Consider the following 18,369-nt stretch of genomic DNA (forward strand, 5'->3'; position numbering starts at 1 on the left):
TAATCTACTCCTCCATTAGGATGATAGATGTAATCTACACCTCCATTAGGATGATAGATGTAATCTACTCCTCCATTAGGATGATAGATGTAATCTACACCTCCATTAGGATGATAGATGACAGATGTAATCTACTCCTCCATTAGGATGATAGATGTAATCTACTCCTCCATTAGGATGATAGATGTAATCTACTCCTCCATTAGGATGATAGATGTAATCTACTCCTCCATTAGGATGATAGATGTAATCTACACCTCCATTAGGATGATAGATGTAATCTACTCCTCCATTAGGATGATAGATGTAATCTACTCCTCCATTAGGATGATAGATGTAATCTACTCCTCCATTAGGATGACAGATGTAATCTACTCCTCCATTAGGATGATAGATGATAGATGTAATCTACACCTCCATTAGGATGATAGATGATAGATGTAATCTACTCCTCCATTAGGATGATAGATGTAATCTACTCCTCCATTAGAATGATAGATGTAATCTACTCCTCCATTAGGATGATAGATGTAATCTACTCCTCCATTAGGATGATAGATGTAATCTACTCCTCCATTAGGATGATAGATGTAATCTACTCCTCCATTAGGATGATAAATGTAATCTACTCCTCCATTAGGATGATACATGTAATCTACTCCTCCATTAGGATGATAGATGTAATCTACTCCTCCATTAGGATGATAGATGATAGATGTAATCTACTCCTCCATTAGGATGATAGATGTAATCTACACCTCCATTGGGATGATAGATGATAGATGTAATCTACTCCTCCATTAGGATGATAGATGTAATCTACTCCTCCATTAGGATGATAGATGTAATCTACTCCTCCATTAGAATGATAGATGTAATCTACACCTCCATTAGGATGATAGATGATAGATGTAATCTACACCTCCATTAGGATGATAGATGATAGATGTAATCTACTCCTCCATTAGGATGATAGATGTAATCTACTCCTCCATTAGGATGATAGATGTAATCTACACCTCCATTAGGATGATAGATGTAATCTACTCCTCCATTAGGATGACAGATGTAATCTACTCCTCCATTAGGATGATAGATGTAATCTACTCCTCCATTAGGATGATAGATGATAGATGTAATCTACTCCTCCATTAGGATGATAGATGTAATCTACACCTCCATTAGGATGATAGATGTAATCTACTCCTCCATTAGGATGATAGATGTAATCTACACCTCCATTAGGATGATAGATGTAATCTACTCCTCCATTAGGATGATAGATGTAATCTACAACTCCATTAGGATGATAGATGTAATCTACTCCTCCATTAGGATGATAGATGTAATCTACTCCTCCATTAGGATTATAGATGTAATCTACTCCTCCATTAGGATGATAGATGATAGATGTAATCTACTCCTCCATTAGGATGATAGATGATAGATGTAGTCTACTCCTCCATTAGGATGATAGATGTAATCTACTCCTCCATCAGGATGATAGATGTAATCTACACCTCCATTAGGATGATAGATGTAATCTACTCCACCATTAGGATGATAGATGTAATCTACACCTCCAATAGGATGATAGATGTAATCTACACCTCCATTAGGATGATAGATGATAGATGTAATCTACTCCTCCATTAGAATGATAGATGTAATCTACACCTCCATTAGGATGATAGATGTAATCTACTCCTCCATTAGGATGATAGATGTAATCTACACCTCCATTAGGATGATAGATGTAATCTACTCCTCCATTAGGATGATAGATGATAGATGTAATCTACTCCTCCATTAGGATGATAGATGTAATCTACACCTCCATTAGGATGATAGATGTAATCTACTCCTCCATTAGGATGATAGATGATAGATGTAATCTACTCCTCCATTAGAATGATAGATGTAATCTACTTCTCCATTAGGATGATAGATGTAATCTACTCCTCCATTAGAATGATAGATGTAATCTACACCTCCATTAGGATGATAGATGTAATCTACACCTCCATTACGATGATAGATGTAATCTACTCCTCCATTAGGATGATAGATGTAATCTACTCCTCCATTAGGATGATAGATGTAATCTACACCTCCATTAGGATGATATAAATCCTAATTCTTTTGTTGAATGATTTTTACGTATGTGTGAAATTATTTCGACATAATCTACACTTTCTCATATTGAACTTCTAACATGAGTGGGGCGGGTGTGGCTTCAAGACATTGATCTCGAGAGCAGCTGTTAACTTATTGTGTCTGCTCCAACACAGTTCCACCTCCGACAAACATCCGCTATGCGGGTGTCTGCCATCGCCGGTTAACACTTGATCCGATTGAATCCAGTCCTAAATGTCATGTAAAGTGAAGAGGTTTTTTGTTTGTTATTTCGAATCTTCACACCTCTGGAAAGGTTACTAAACTAGCGAGCATGGTTCACCAAATCACCTTTGTTATACGTCTTCAGATGCCTTTTGGCTGGGTGCTCTACCGCAATCAATAACAATAAAAATTATAAATAGGGAATGTGTTTCTCTCTGGGGTCTGTTGCTGAGCAACGGGGATGGCTGACAGACTGTAATTCTCTCTGAGGTTGGTTGCTGAGCAACGGGGATGGCTGACAGGCTGTAATTCTCTCTGAGGTCGGTTGCTGAGCAACGGGGATGGCTGACAGGCTGTAATTCTCTCTGAGGTCGGTTGCTGAGCAACGGGGATGGCTGACAGGCTCTAATTCTCTCTGAGGTTGGTTGCTGAGCAACGGGGATGGCTGACAGGCTGTAATTCTCTCTGAGGTCGGTTGCTGAGCAACGGTGATGGCTGACAGGCTGTAATTCTCTCTGAGGTCTGTTGCCGAGCAACAGGGATGGCTGACAGGCTGTAATTCTCTTTGGGGGTCGGTTGCTGAGCAACGGGGATGGCTGACAGACTGTAATTCTCTCTGAGGTTGGTTGCTGAGCAACGGGGATGGCTGACAGGCTGTAATTCTCTCTGAGGTCGGTTGCTGAGCAACGGGGATGGCTGACAGGCTGTAATTCTCTTTGGGGTCTGATGCTGTGTCACAGGGATGGCTGACAGGCTGTAATTCTCTCTGAGGTCGGTTGCTGAGCAACGGGGATGGCTGACAGGCTGTAATTCTCTCTGAGGTCGGTTGCTGAGCAACGGGGATGGCTGACAGGCTCTAATTCTCTCTGAGGTTGGTTGCTGAGCAACGGGGATGGCTGACAGGCTGTAATTCTCTCTGAGGTCTGTTGCCGAGCAACAGGGATGGCTGACAGGCTGTAATTCTCTTTGGGGGTCGGTTGCTGAGCAACGGGGATGGCTGACAGACTGTAATTCTCTCTGGGGTCTGTTGTTATGTCACAGGGATGGCTGACAGGCTGTAATTCTCTTTGGGGTCTGTTGTTATGTCATAGGTACGTGTGATGGGTTGTGTCAGCGTCTGAACGCCCCCTGCAAGCCGAAGGCCCCCATTCAGCCGTGGGCCCAGGACGAGTGGGAGATCCCCAGAGACTCGCTGAAAATGGTCAGGAAGTTGGGAGCAGGACAGTTTGGAGAAGTCTGGATGAGTACGAGATATGCTGAAGCAATATGTGTGTGTGTGTGTGTGTGTATGTGTGTGTGTGTGTGTGTGTGTGTGTGTGTGTGTGTGTGTGTGTGTGTGTGTGTGTGTGTGTGTTTATGTTTATCTTTGCATTAATATTCTTCCCACTTCTCTCCAAACTGTCATCAGTCCGTTACATAACTCTTATGACTTATGGGTTCTTCTCGAATCGTCCCCTATGGCCAGGTTACTATAAGGGCAATCAGAAGGTGGCGGTGAAGACCCTGAAGGAAGGGACCATGGAGCCTGAGGCCTTCCTCCAGGAGGCTAACCTGATGAAACAGCTGCAACACGACAGACTGGTCCGCCTCCACGCCGTCGTCACCATGGAACCCATCTACATCGTCACAGAGTTCATGATCAATGGTGAGAGAGAGACAGAGAGAGAGAGCGAGAGAGAGAGAGAGAGAGAGAGAGAGAGAGAGACAGAGAGAGAGAGAGAGAGAGAGAGAGAGAGAGAGAGAGAGAGAGAGACAGAGAGAGAGAGAGAGAGAGAGAGAGAGAGAGAGAGAGAGAGAGAGAGAGAGAGAGACAGAGAGAGAGAGAGAGAGAGAGAGAGAGAGAGAGAGAGAGAGAGAGAGAGAGAGAGAGAGAGAGAGAGAGAGAGAGAGAGAGAGAGATAGGCTATGTGATCATGGTGAGAGAGAGATAGTCTGTGTGTGTGAGCATGGTGAGAGAGAGAGAGAGGCTACACTCACGTATCTGAAATTACAGTGGGGCAAAAAAGTATTTAGTCAGCCACCAATTGTGCAAGTTCTCCCACTTAAAAAGATGAGAGAGGCCTGTAATTTTCATCATAGGTACACTTCAACTATGACAGACAAAATGAGAAAAACATATCCAGAAAATCACATTGTAGGATTTTTAATGAATTTATTTGCAAATTATGGTGGAAAAGAAGTATTTGGTCACCTACAAACAAGCAAGATTTCTGGCTCTCACAGACCTGTAACTTCTTCTTTAAGAGGATCCTCTGTCCTCCACTCGTTACCTGTATTAATGGCACCTGTTTGAACTTGTTATCAGTATAAAAGACACCTGTCCACAACCTCAAACAGTCACACTCCAAACTCCACTATGGTCAAGACCAAAGAGCTGTCAAAGGACACCAGAAACAAAATTGTAGACCTGCACCAGGCTGGGAAGACTGAATCTGCAATAGGTAAGCAGCTTGGTTTGAAGAAATCAACTGTGGGAGCAATTATTAGGAAATGGAAGACATTCAAAACCACTGATAATCTCCCACGATCAAGGGCTCCATGCAAGATCTCACCCCGTGGGGTCAAAATGATCACAAGAACGGTGAGCAAAAATCCTAGAACCACACGGGGGGACCTAGTGAATGACCTGCAGAGAGCTGGGACCAAAGTAACAAAGCCTACCATCAGTAACACACTATGCCGCCGGGGACTCAAATCCTGCAGTGCCAGACGTGTCCCCCTGCTTAAGCCAGTACATGTCCAGGCCCATCTGAAGTTTGCTAGAGAGCATTTGGATGATCCAGAAGAAGATTGGGAGAATGTCATATGGTCAGATGAAACCAAAATATAATTTTTTTGATAAACACTCAAATCGTCGTGTTTGGAGGACAAAGAATGCTGAGTTGCATCCAAAGAACACCATACCTACTGTGAAGCATGGGGGTGGAAACATCATGCTTTGAGGCTGATTTTCTACAAAGGGACCAGGACGACTGATCCGTGTAAAGGAAAGAATGAATGGGGCCATGTATCGTGAGATTTTGAGTGAAAACCTCCTTCCATCAGCAAGGGCATTGAAGATGAAAAGTGGCTGGGTCTTTCAGCATGACAATGATCCCAAACACACCGCCCGGGCAACGAAGGAGTGGCTTCGTAAGAAGCATTTCAAGGTCCTGGAGTAGCCTAGCCAGTCTCCAGATCTCAACCCCATAGAAAATCTTTGGAGGGAGTTGAAAGCCCGTGTTGCCCAGTAACAGCCCCAAAACATCACTGCTCTAGAGGAGATATGCATGGAGGAATGGGCCAAAATACCAGCAACAGTGTGTGAAAACCTTGTAAAGACTTACAGAAAACGTTTGATCTCTGTCATTGCCAACAAAAGGTATATAACAAAGTATTGAGATAAACTTTTGTTATTGACCAAATACTTATTTTCCACCATAATTTGCAAATTAATTCATTAAAAATCATACAATGTGATTTTCTGGATTTTTTTTCTTCTCATTTTGTCTGTCATAGTTGAAGTGTACCTATGATGAAAATGACAGGCCTCTCTCATCTTTTTAAGTGGGATAACTTGCACAATTGGTGGCTGACTAAATACTTGTTTGCCCCACTGTACATGATTAATTGATCAGTTACATGCTGTATAACTCTGACCATAGAGCTAAATGTGTGCAATTGTTTCGCACGGAATAATCAGAAATTTGTAGTTCTGACTATGCTCTTCAAGAGGTGATGATATTACAACTAAATAAAGGTAACATTTATTTGCAATCCCCTTGACAACGTTGTGCAGTTGTCAAGGTTTTTAGTGGAGCTGGTGGTCTCCTTGCACCCCAGAAGACAAACGGAACGCAGCTTATTGTGACGTTTTATTGATAATGACCTATTGCAATTTATTCCTGACCAAGATGGCTGCCATTGTCAGCTCATTCTAGAGTCTATGCAGGTCTGTGACATCAGCCACTCTGGTAAATTATAAGATGTCAATTGGAAGGACACTGCTATGTCCTTTAGTCATTGCAGGAAATATTATTAAGAAAATGGATTACACTTTCTTTTATGGTCTTTCAACTGGTATTTACCTGTTATTTACCTGGTATTTACCTGTTAATTACCTGTTATTTACCTGTTATTTACCTGGTATTTACCTGGTATTTACCTGGTATTTACCTTGTATTTGCCTGTTATTTACCTGGTATTTGCCTGGTATTTACCTGTTATTTACCTGGTATTTACCTGTTATTTAGCTGTTATTTGCCTGGTATTTACCTGGTATCTACCTGGTATTTACCTGGTATTTGCCTGTTATTTACCTGGTATTTGCCTGGTATTTACCTGGTATTTACCTGGTATTTGCCTGTTATTTACCTGGTATTTGCCTGGTATTTACCTGGTATTTACCTGTTATTTACCTGTTATTTACCTGTTATTTACCTGGTATTTAGCTGTTATTTGCCTGGTATTTACCTGTTATTTACCTGGTATTTAGCTGGTATTTACCTGGTATTTCTCTAGAAATGTACAGTTTGTGGTAACAATGGGTTAGGGTTTCTGCATGCTGGTAAGTACCTAGATGTTTCTGTACTGTGAAGTAACGTGCTGCAGTTCTAACGGCTTCGCGCGTCTTCTTTCCTTATCTACAGGAAGTCTGTTGGACTTCCTAAAAACAGACGAGGGCAAGAAGTTGAAGCTCACCAAACTGATAGACATGTCAGCCCAGGTGGGACATCATACAAGTCATTCCTCTAAACAACTTAATTGTCGGAGTCAATTGTACAAAATTTTTTAAAAACTACCCAACAGGAAGTAGAAACATGATCCGGTAGATTGTGTATGACTCTGTATTACGTTTGGCATTTTTATTTTATTTATTTATTTTAATTTTACCTTTATTTAACTAGACAAGTCAGTTAAGAACAAATTCTTATTTACAATGACGGCCTGCCAAAAGGCAAAAGGCCTCCTGCGGGGACGGGGGCTGGGATTAAAAATAAAAAATATTTTAAATATTTGACCAGTATCATATGCCAAATGTTATACCCCTATATTTGATCTTTAAATCAAATAAAATTGTATTAGTCACACGCGCCGAATACAACAGGTGTAGGTAGACCTCACAGTGAAATGCTGAATACAACAGGTGTAGACCTTACAGTGAAATGCTGAATACAACAGGTGTAGACCTTACAGTGAAATGCTGAATACAACAGGTGTAGACCTTACAGTGAAATACTGAATACAACAGGTGTAGACCTTACAGTGAAATGCTGAATACAACAGGTGTAGTAGACCTCACAGTGAAATGCTGAATACAACAGGTGTAGTAGACCTCACAGTGAAATGCTGAATACAACAGGTGTAGTAGACCTCACAGTGAAATGCTGAATACAACAGGTGTAGTAGACCTCACAGTGAAATGCTGAATACAACAGGTGTAGTAGACCTTACAGTGAAATGCTTACTTAAGAGCCCTGAACCAACAATGCAGTTTAAAAATAATACAGATAATAATAAGAAATAAAAATAACAAGTAATTAAAGACCGTCAGTAAAATAACAATAGCTATATACAGGGGGATACCGGTACAGAGTCAATGTGTGGGGGGACATTGTTCCAAAATCATGTCTTGATTTAAAAAAAGATGAAAAATGAGTTTGCGAAACGCTAGACTCTCTCTGAATATCTTCCTATCAACACTACGGCACTAGTCAATGTGTGTCCTAAAATGGCATCCTATTTCGATATAGTGTACACTGCTTTTGACCAAAACCCTATGTGTAGTGGACTAGGTAGGATAATAGGGTGCCATTTGATGAGGCAGCTACTGAATCAAACACCAGTTAAGGAAACAAAACAAACATTTCAGAGAAGTCCACTATTTATAGTCTTGTCATACATCCGTTTTAAAAAGCAGTTTTTTTTTTCTTTCTGCAAAAACACGTGGAAAGTGTCAGTTCTAGCTAGCTAGCGTGTAAAATGAGGTGGTTTATGTGGTTTCTGTGGCGGTCTAAGAAGGGCTGATTGTGTACTGCTGGGTTTTCCAGCCCCGCCCTGTTCTATCATTAACATCCGGACAGGAAGTCAAGTGAGGTCGTTTTTTTTTTTTTTTTACATTTTCCAGCCACCATGGCATGCGCCCCTCTGAGACCACACGTGTCACTTCCTTTGAGAGGTCATATCCTGTCTAACCCACTTTACTGTGTCAGACAGATGCGTTCCTAATGGCATTCTTTTTACAATGTGGTGCACTGCTTTTGACCCTGGCCCCTGGTCAAAATGTATGAACTATTTAAGGTAGAAGGTATCCTTTGAGATGCCCCTGAGGTCTGACTAGAATAGAGTGAAGAAGCGTTGTTGACTGCATAGGAACAAAATATGTAAGAGTATTGAAATGGTCTGACATCCGGTGATGCATGTGTGTACAGTAACAGGCCTACATGAGGCTCTGTGTTTTTATCAATCGTTTGGGTCCAGAATGATTCTATCTGATCTAAAATAGAACTCAGAAAACTCTTTAATAAAAATGACTGTCTAGAAATGTCTAAATGATCTCTCTCTCTCTCTCTCTCTCTCTCTCTCTCTCTCTCTCTCTCTCTCTCTCTCTCTCTCTCTCTCTCTCTCTCTCTCTCTCTCTCTCTCTCATCTCTCTCTCGTCTCTCTTTCTCATCGCTCTCTCATCTCTCATTTCTCTCTCTCGTGTCTCTCTCTCTCTCTCTCTCTCATCTCTCTCTCTCTCGTCTCTCTCTCTCTCTCTCTCTCTCTCTCTCTCTCTCTCTCTCTCGTCTCTCTCTCTCTCATCTCTCTCTCTCTCTCGTCTCTCTCTCGTCTCTCTTTCTCATCGCTCTCTCATCTCTCATCTCTCTCTCATCTCTCTCTCTTGTCTCTCTCTCCTCTCTCTCTGGTCTCTCTCTGGTCTCTCTGTTCTCTCTCTCTCTGGTCTCTCTCCCTCGTCTCTCTCTCTCTCTCATCTCTCTCTTGTCCCTCTCTCCCGTGTACTAGATAGCTGAAGGCATGGCCTACATTGAGAAGAAGAACTATATCCACAGAGACCTGCGAGCCGCCAACATTCTGGTCAATGAGACGCTCCATTGCAAGATAGCAGACTTTGGCCTGGCCAGGATCATAGAAACAGAGTACACAGCAAAAGAAGGTATGACAACTCCCCCCCCCCCCTTTATTTAAATAGACAAGTCAGTTAAGAACAAATTCTTATTTTCAATGACGACCTAGGAACGGTGGGTTAACTGCCTTGTTCAGGGGCAGAATGACAGATTTTTACCTCGTCAGCTCGGGGATTCAATCTTGCATCCTTTCCATTACTAGTCCAACGCTCTTACCACTGGGCTACCTAACGCCCCAAGGTAGGGCTATTAGGCAGTGTTGACACAGGAAACAGAGAACACAGCAAAAGAAGGTATGACCATTAGGCAGCGTTTACACAGGCAGCCGAATTCTGATCCCTTGGCCAATTATATGCAAAGGATCTGATCTGATTGGTCAAAAGACCAATTACTGGCAAAAAAAATCTGATTTTCAAATGACATGACATCCTTGCCATACTTTTGGTTGTGGCTGGCAACGCGACACACTTGGTCCGCTGCTCAAATGAACCGTAAAATATCACAGTAGCCACTAGCCAGTAAGCACAAACTATTCAACAATGAAAATACAACAATTCACGAGTATGGATGTGTAGACAAACAAAGGGTTTGTTTTGTTGTCTGTAGGCTACACGTTACATTTTAGCTTCAAGACAAAAGCACAGAGTTGCTAACAGCCATGTCTTCATCAAGTGTCACTAGCCTTACAAAATGATTAACCCTGTCATACGAACATAACAGTAGAGTAAGTCTACCTTACGACATTACGACAAATCCAGGCTTAATTATTATCAAAAGCATACAAATCACTACTATGTAGTAAAAGCTAATTGCTATTGAAAAAAAAAGTGTCTATTTTAAGTGAATTCACCGCAATGGGCTGTTTAACGTCACGTTTCTATAGGCTAAGCTATTTACTCATAACCTAAAAATAGACCGCATTTATTTGTGTTCTGAGAAAATGTGAACACGATCAAATGTGGTTGATATTTTCACACTTCAGGTGGCTAGACTACCTAGGCCTTTTTAATCCAAAATGATTCACTGCCATCAATCAATCAATTTATTAATCAATCAATCAATTAATCAACACAATAGTGAGGTGTTTTTCCATTGGTATTTAAAAAGAAATCTAATCAAATTTTCAAAATCAAATCAAATCAAATGTATATAGCCCTTCGTACATCAGCTGATGTCTCAAAGTGCTGTACAGAAACCCAGCCTAAAACCCCAAACAGCAAGCAATGCAGGTGTAGAAGCATGGTGGCTAGGGAAAAACTCCCTAGAAAAGGCCAAAACCTAGGAAGAAACCTAGAGAGGAACCAGGCTATGAGGGTTGGCCAGTCCTCTTCTGGCTGTGCCGGGTGGAGATTATAACAGAACTATGCCAAGATGTTCAAATGTTCATAAATGACCAGCATGGTCAGATAATAATACCCTTACTTTATGACCTGATTTGAAAAATAATCTGGTACCATCATCAGCTCATATAAAAGAGCATTTTTTTTTTTTTACAGATGATTTTCTTTTTGACTGTCATACCAACAAGCGCTCACAGTCATGATTGGAGAATTAGAGGCTCATCCACGTTCTCCAAACGTCACATTTCGAAGTGTTTTTGTTGCTCCTGCATCATTCCATTTCTCCAAACGTCAAATTTCGAAGTTAAGTGTTATGTTTAGGCACTAATTCCGAATGGGTAAGGAAAGGGTTAAAGGGTAGGTATATTAATTTAAGTTAAGGTAAGGGTTAAAGGGTAGGTATATTAATTTAAGGTAAGGGTTAAAGGGTAGGTATATTAATTTAAGTTAAGGTAAGGGTTAAAGGGTAGGTATATTAATTTAAGGTAAGGGTTAAAGGGTAGGTATATTAATTTAATTTAAAGTATTGGTTAAAGGGTAGGTATATTAATTTAAGTTAAGATAAGGGTTAAAGGGTAGGTATATTAATTTGAGTTAAGGTAAGGGTTAAAGGGTAGGTATATTAATTTGAGTTAAGGTAAGGGTTAAAGGGTAGGTATATTAATTTAAGGTAAGGGTTAAAAGGTAGGTATATTAATTTAAGTTAAGGTAAGGGTTAAAGGGTAGGTATATTAATTTAAGGTATTGGTTAAAGGGTAGGTATATTCATTTGAGTTAAGGTAAGGGTTAAAGGGTAGGTATATTAATTTAAGGTATTGGTTAAAGGGTAGGTATATTAATTTAAGTTAAGGTAAGGGTTAAAGGGTAGGTATATTCATTTAAGTTAAGGTAAGGGTTAAAGTGTAGGTATATTAATTTAAGGTAAGGGTTAAAGGGTAGGTATATTAATTTAATAATGTATTAATGTTAAAGGCTAGGTATATTAATTTAAGTTAAGGTAAGGGTTAAAGGGCAGGTATATTAATTTAAGTTAAGGTAAGGGTTAAAGGGTAGGTATAATAATTTAAGTTAAGACTCTGGGCCCCAAGAAAACACAAAACGACTGCGTTGACCGTGACCAAGTTGTCCGTGACTGCGGTATCCGTGACAACATTTACTCGTGACTGCGTTGTCCGTGACTGCGTTGTCCGTGACAGCGTTGTCCATGACAGCATTTATCCGTGACAGCATTTATCCGTGACAGCATTTATCCGTGACAGCATTTATCCGTGACTGCGTTGTCCGTGACTGCGTTGCCCGTGACTGCGTTGTCCGTGACTACGTTGTCCGTGATTGCGGTATCCGTGACAACATTTACTCGTGACAGCGTTGTCCGTGACTGCGTTGTCCGTGACTGCGTTGTCCGTGACTGCGTTGTCCGTGACTGCGTTGTCCGTGACTGCGTTTTCCGTGACTGCGTTGTCCGTGACAGCGTTGTCCGTGACTGCGTTTTCCGTGACTGCGTTGTCCGTGACTGCGTTGTCCGTGACAGCGTTGTACGTGACTGCGTTGTACGTGACTGCGTTGTCCGTAACTGCGTTGTCCGTGACTGCGTTGTCCGTTAATGCGTTGTCCGTTAATGCGTTGCAGGAACATTGCCTTTAAAACATTGCCAATAACGCGTGATCAGATTGAATCCAGGCCTTAGATGATAGCGTAGGTCATTACCGGGAGGTTTGTCCATTCTGGTTTAGATAAAAGTCACCGAAAACGAGAAAAATGTAACTACTTAGGTGCAAATAACCCAAAGTGTCTGACTGATAACTGATTGTTGCTGATTGTGACTTTTGAGAACTAGTGAGAACAGAGGATACTCAGGATGAGTTAGCCAGCTGACATCGTTAAGCAACCAGATATAACTATCGCTGTTCTGATTCATTAAGACATCTAGACTTAGATATGTGTTTTTTGGTTGTTGACTTAATTAGACCATGCCCATTTCAAGTTTATATTTCCTCAAAAATATTTTTTTTTTCAGAATGTTAAGGAAAGCTAGCTGGCTATCTAATCTCTCCTGCTTTGTATTATACCCCTTTGCTTATCTCAAAACTAAATTAATCGCTGTTGCTATGAAACTGATCTGTGGTTCCGTTCTAGATGTGTCTCGGTTTCCTCTGTGAGAAAATAACATTATTGCTTGCGATATGGATTGATAATTCATTTAACACAACAAATTTAAAATGTTCTCTCTCTCTCTATCTCTCTCGGTGTATCTCTCTCTCATTTCAATTCAAACGGCTTTATTGGCATGGGTAAACACATGTTATCATTGCCAAAGCAAGTGAAATAGATAATAAACAAAAGTGAAATAAACAATAAAAATTAACAGTAAACATTACACTTACGGAGACATTTCAAATGTCATATTATGTCTTTATACAGTGTTGTAACGATGGGCAAATAGTTAAAGTACAAAAGGGAAAAAGAAATAAACATAAATATGTGTTGTACAACGTGTAACACCTGTGCAGGTTGTGGATCACTGCAGGGTTCGTCATTTCTCTCTCTCTCCCTCCCTCTTTCTCACACCAGGTGCGAAGTTTCCCATTAAGTGGACGGCTCCGGAGGCCATCAACTTTGGAACGTTCAGTATAAAGACAGACGTCTGGTCTTTTGGCATCCTGCTGACTGAGATAGTCACCTATGGAAGAATTCCCTATCCAGGTAAAAAACAATGCTCCAATCACAGACAGGAATGGTAGAGACAGGGCTCCAATCACAGACAGGAATGGTAGAGACAGGGCTCCAACCACAGACAGGAATGGTAGAGACAGGGCTCCAACCACAGACAGGAATGGCAGAGACAGGGCTCCAACCACAGACAGGAATGGTAGAGACAGGGCTCCAACCACAGACAGGAATGGTAGAGACAGGGCTCCAACCACAGACAGGAATGGTAGAGACAGGGCTCCAACCACAGACAGGAATGGTAGAGACAGGGCTCCAACCACAGACAGGAATGGTAGAGACAGGGCTCCAACCACAGACAGGAATGGTAGAGACAGGGCTCCAACCACAGACAGTAATGGCTGAGACAGGGCTCCAACCACAGACAGGAATGGTAGAGACAGGGCTCCAACCACAGACAGGAATGGAGGGCTCCAACCACAGACAGGAATGGAGGGCTCCAACCACAGACAGTAATGGTAGAGACAGGGCTCCAACCACAGACAGTAATGGTAGAGACAGGGCTCCAACCACAGACAGGAATGGTAGAGACAGGGCTCCAACCACAGACAGTAATGGTAGAGACAGGGCTCCAACCACAGACAGGAATGGAGGGCTCCAACCACAGACAGGAATGGTAGAGACAGGGCTCCAACCACAGACAGGAATGGCAGAGACAGGGCTCCAACCACAGACAGGAATGGTAGAGACAGGGCTCCAACCACAGACAGGAATGGTAGAGACAGGGCTCCAACCACAGACAGGAATGGTAGAGACAGGGCTCCAACCACAGACAGGAATGGTAGAGACAGGGCTCCAACCACAGACAGGAATGGTAGAGACAGGGCTCCAACCACAGACAGGAATGGTAGAGACAGGGCTCCAACCACAGACAGGAATGGCAGAGACAGGGCTCCAACCACAGACAGGAATGGCAGAGACAGGGCTCCAACCACAGACAGGAATGGTAGAGACAGGGCTCCAACCACAGACAGGAATGGTAGAGACAGGGCTCCAACCACAGACAGTCATCAGCAACACCACTAGACCAGACCTGGGCACCAGGAATATCCTTTCTCTCTCTTAACACCCCCTCCCTCCCTCCCTCCCTCCCTCCCTCCCTCAGGTATGACGAACCCTGAGGTGATTCGTAACCTGGACAGGTGTTACAGGATGCCCTGTCCGGAGGGCTGTCCTGGGGAACTTTATGACCTCATGATGACCTGCTGGAAGGAGAGACCAGAGGAACGGCCCACCTTCGAACACCTGCAGGAAACTCTCAATGACTTCTTCATCGCCACTGAGGGACAATATGAGATGCAGATCTGACGGTGAACTCAAAGTCATCATTCAATGCTTCAGTCAAAGCACCAACCCCCCCCCCCCCCCCCCCCCCAAAAAAAAACAATAGTGTTTTTTGCAGGGGGGCGGGGGGTGACAGATGTCAACGTTTAAAAGTTATTGTTTTAATGCTCGAGGAAGACATGGAAATTTCATCCCTACATCCTTACATGTCTATATATATATGAGATTCAGCCCTGATTGAGCCAAGCCATGAATGATGTAGTGAGATTGGCCTGGTTGGCCCATGTTACTCACAGATCTGCTATAGTTGCTGCCTGGAACCATGTTAAAAAGAACCATGTGAAAAGATAAGAACACGTCAAAGCCAGGACAGTTCGTTTCGGGGTCGGCACAGTAGTGTGAAAAGAGTACAACCACTTTTTCACACCACGGTACGAGATTCAGCCTTGAGACTGGATCATTAATACAAGAGGACGGCGATGGAAACCTCACAGAGTTCGAAGTAGAAATAGATTCCTGCATCTGACTGCACTTATTTACGTCGGTCCTTGTCTGTTAAGGACTTGTGGCAGATAAATGGATTTAAACAGGCAGGCTGATGAAACGAGACAAAACGAGAGGCCAATGGATTGACCAAGATGACGATATGGGACCGATGGAGACACAAACTGATCCTGAGACGGGTGGGTGGGTTTGGGGTGGGGTGCAAACAGTGTTTTGGCATGGTGATGGTTATGGTATGGGCTAGGTCTGGACAGGACCTCACGGACTTGCCTTCATCCTCATAGACTTGCCTACATACTACTCTTCCTCTTGGTTCCTCATGGGGGAAAAAGGCTTCTACAAGAGAGAACACAACAGAACATATTTTCATGTCAGGCCTCCTTTGCTCCTTTATACAGTCATTTTAATGTGCATACAACGCTATAGGGCCCCCTGAATTATGTAATTTGATCAATAAAAATGTATATTATTGGTAATTTTTTGATGCTGCTTCAAGTGAATTTTGAGAACCATATGACCTGAGCTTACAGTAAAGTCCCCACGTGGTAAAATGACAATTTGTGCCTACTGTAGTAAATATTGACGGGCTGATAAAATAGCAGTAGTTATACTGTAGGATGATAGATGGGGGTAGCATCTTAATGGGTACATTGTTACAATGGGGATGGTTGTTAGATTGTGACAAGTAACCTCAACATCAATGTTCATTTGTTAATTAAGATGCTAGTTACTCCATGGCTTTTGACCAAGAAACTCAGTCTTGAAATAAAACTCTCCCTTTTCCTCTTTTCAATAACAAAAAGCTAAATGATTATGGATACTCCTATCATATCATTTATCTATATTCAGGTAGCCTAGTGGTTAGAGTGTAGGGACGGCAGGTAGCCTAGTTTAGAGTGTAGGGACGGCAGGTAGCCTAGTGGTTAGAGTGTAGGGACGGCAGGTAGCCTAGTGGTTAGAGTGTAGGGGCGGCAGGTAGCCTAGTGGTTAGAGTGTAGGGACGGCAGGTAGCCTAGTGGTTAGAGTGTAGGGGCGGCGGGTAGCCTAGTGGTTAGAGTGTAGGGGCGGCAGGTAGCCTAGTGGTTAGAGTGTAGGGACGGCAGGTAGCCTAGTGGTTAGAGTGTAGGGGCGGCAGGTAGCCTAGTGGTTAGAGTGTAGGGACGGCAGGTAGCCTAGTGGTTAGAGTGTAGGGACGGCAGGTAGCCTAGTGGTTAGAGTGTAGGGACGGCAGGTAGCCTAGTGGTTAGAGTGTTGGACTAGTAACCGTAAAGGTTGCAAGATCGAATCCCCGAGCTGACAAGGTAAACATCTGTCGTTCTGCCTCTGAACAAGGCAGTTTAACCCACTGCTTCTAGGCCGTCATTGTAGATAAGAGTTTATTCTTAACTGACTTGCCTAGTTAAATAAAGGAAATATAAATATAAGAAGTAACTGGAAACGAACAAGCAGTAAACAACAGAATGAGTCACCACCCAGAACTCCCGGATTATTTTATTTAAACATCGTTTGACAACTAAAATAACAGTGAGGACTATTGAGATCTCAATCAAGCAGAACATTCGTGGTTATTATATATTTATATTATATTTAGTGTAACTAAGCAACCCTTTTAACTGAGTCAACTCCGCTTTGTCAGTTGGGGAAACCTTTACGCTCAAAGTAAAATGAAGACCATTCTGTTTCAGAACGTTTGAATCTTAAGCAACGTACACATGTTGTAGGCTACATGTGGTTAAAAATACAGTAAACCAACATTGCTACCGTAGTAGGCTACATGTTGTTAGAAATACAGTAAACCAACATAGCTACCGTAGTAGGCTACATGTTGTTTAAAATACAGTAAACCAACATTGCCACTGTAGTAGGCTACATGTTGTTTAAAATACAGTAAACCAACATAGCCACTGTAGTAGGCTATATGTGGTTTAAAATACAGTAAACAAACATAGCCACCGTAGGAGGTCAAAGCTGTTAGTTGTAAAACCTTGGTAGTACATGGGTAAAGTTAGGCCTTGGTGCCCCTTGTTAAACTTCTTCTTACAAGCACTCCAGAGAACAGACCAGTTAGAGGTTTTGATGCTCTAATAGTCCAGTCCAGTTAGAGGTTTTGATGCTCTAATAGTCCAGTCCTGTTAGAGGTTTTGATGCTCTAATAGTCCAGTCCTGTTAGAGGTTTTGATGCTCTAATAGTCCAGTCCAGTTAGAGGTTTTGATGCTCTAAAAGTCCAGTCCTGTTAGAGGTTTTGATGCTCTAATAGTCCAGTCCTGTTAGAGGTTTTGATGCTCTAATAGTCCAGTCCTGTTAGAGGTTTTGATGCTCTAATAGTCCAGTCCTGTTAGAGGTTTTGATGCTCTAATAGTCCAGTCCTGTTAGAGGTTTTGATGCTCTAATAGTCCAGTCCAGTTAGAGGTTTTGATGCTCTAAAAGTCCAGTCCTGTTAGAGGTTTTGATGCTCTAATAGTCCAGTCATGTTAGAGGTTTTGATGCTCTAATAGTCCAGTCCAGTTAGAGGTTTTGATGCTCTAATAGTCCAGTCCAGTCCAGTTAGAGGTTTTGATACTCTAATAGTCCAGTCCTGTTAGAGGTTTTGATGCTCTAATAGTCCAGTCCTGTTAGAGGTTTTGATGCTCTAATAGTCCAGTCCTGTTAGAGGTTTTGATGCTCTAATAGTCCAGTCCAGTTAGAGGTTATGATGCTCTAATAGTCCAGTCCTGTTAGAGGTTATGATGCTCTAATAGTCCAGTCCTGTTAGAGGTTTTGATGCTCTAATAGTCCAGTCCTGTTAGAGGTTTTGATGCTCTAATAGTCCAGTCCTGTTAGAGGTTTTGATGCTCTAATAGTCCAGTCCTGTTAGAGGTTTTGATGCTCTAATAGTCCAGTCCAGTTAGAGGTTTTGATGCTCTAATAGTCCAGTCCTGTTAGAGGTTTTGATGCTCTAATAGTCCAGTCCTGTTAGAGGTTTTGATGCTCTAATAGTCCAGTCCTGTTAGAGGTTTTGATGCTCTAATAGTCCAGTCCTGTTAGAGGTTTTGATGCTCTAATAGTCCAGTCCAGTTAGAGGTTTTGA

At 42.2% G+C, this 18,369-nt stretch overlaps 1 protein-coding gene across 1 annotated transcript in view; it reads left to right on the forward strand.

Moving 5' to 3' along the window:
- Positions 1–14,882, forward strand: part of blk (BLK proto-oncogene, Src family tyrosine kinase) — a 38,686-nt gene extending 23,804 nt beyond the window's left edge. Inside the window, exons 8-13 of the mRNA XM_055885776.1 lie at positions 3,432–3,584; positions 3,806–3,985; positions 6,969–7,045; positions 9,325–9,475; positions 13,358–13,489; positions 14,619–14,882. Of these exons, the coding sequence (XP_055741751.1) occupies positions 3,432–3,584; positions 3,806–3,985; positions 6,969–7,045; positions 9,325–9,475; positions 13,358–13,489; positions 14,619–14,821 (896 nt within the window). The 3' untranslated portion in view covers positions 14,822–14,882. The remainder of the gene's footprint in view (positions 1–3,431; positions 3,585–3,805; positions 3,986–6,968; positions 7,046–9,324; positions 9,476–13,357; positions 13,490–14,618) is intronic.
- The last annotated feature ends 3,487 nt before the right edge of the window (positions 14,883–18,369 follow it).

This window comes from Salvelinus fontinalis, chromosome 27 (assembly GCF_029448725.1).
Source record: "Salvelinus fontinalis isolate EN_2023a chromosome 27, ASM2944872v1, whole genome shotgun sequence".
Classification (NCBI taxonomy): domain Eukaryota; kingdom Metazoa; phylum Chordata; class Actinopteri; order Salmoniformes; family Salmonidae; genus Salvelinus; species Salvelinus fontinalis.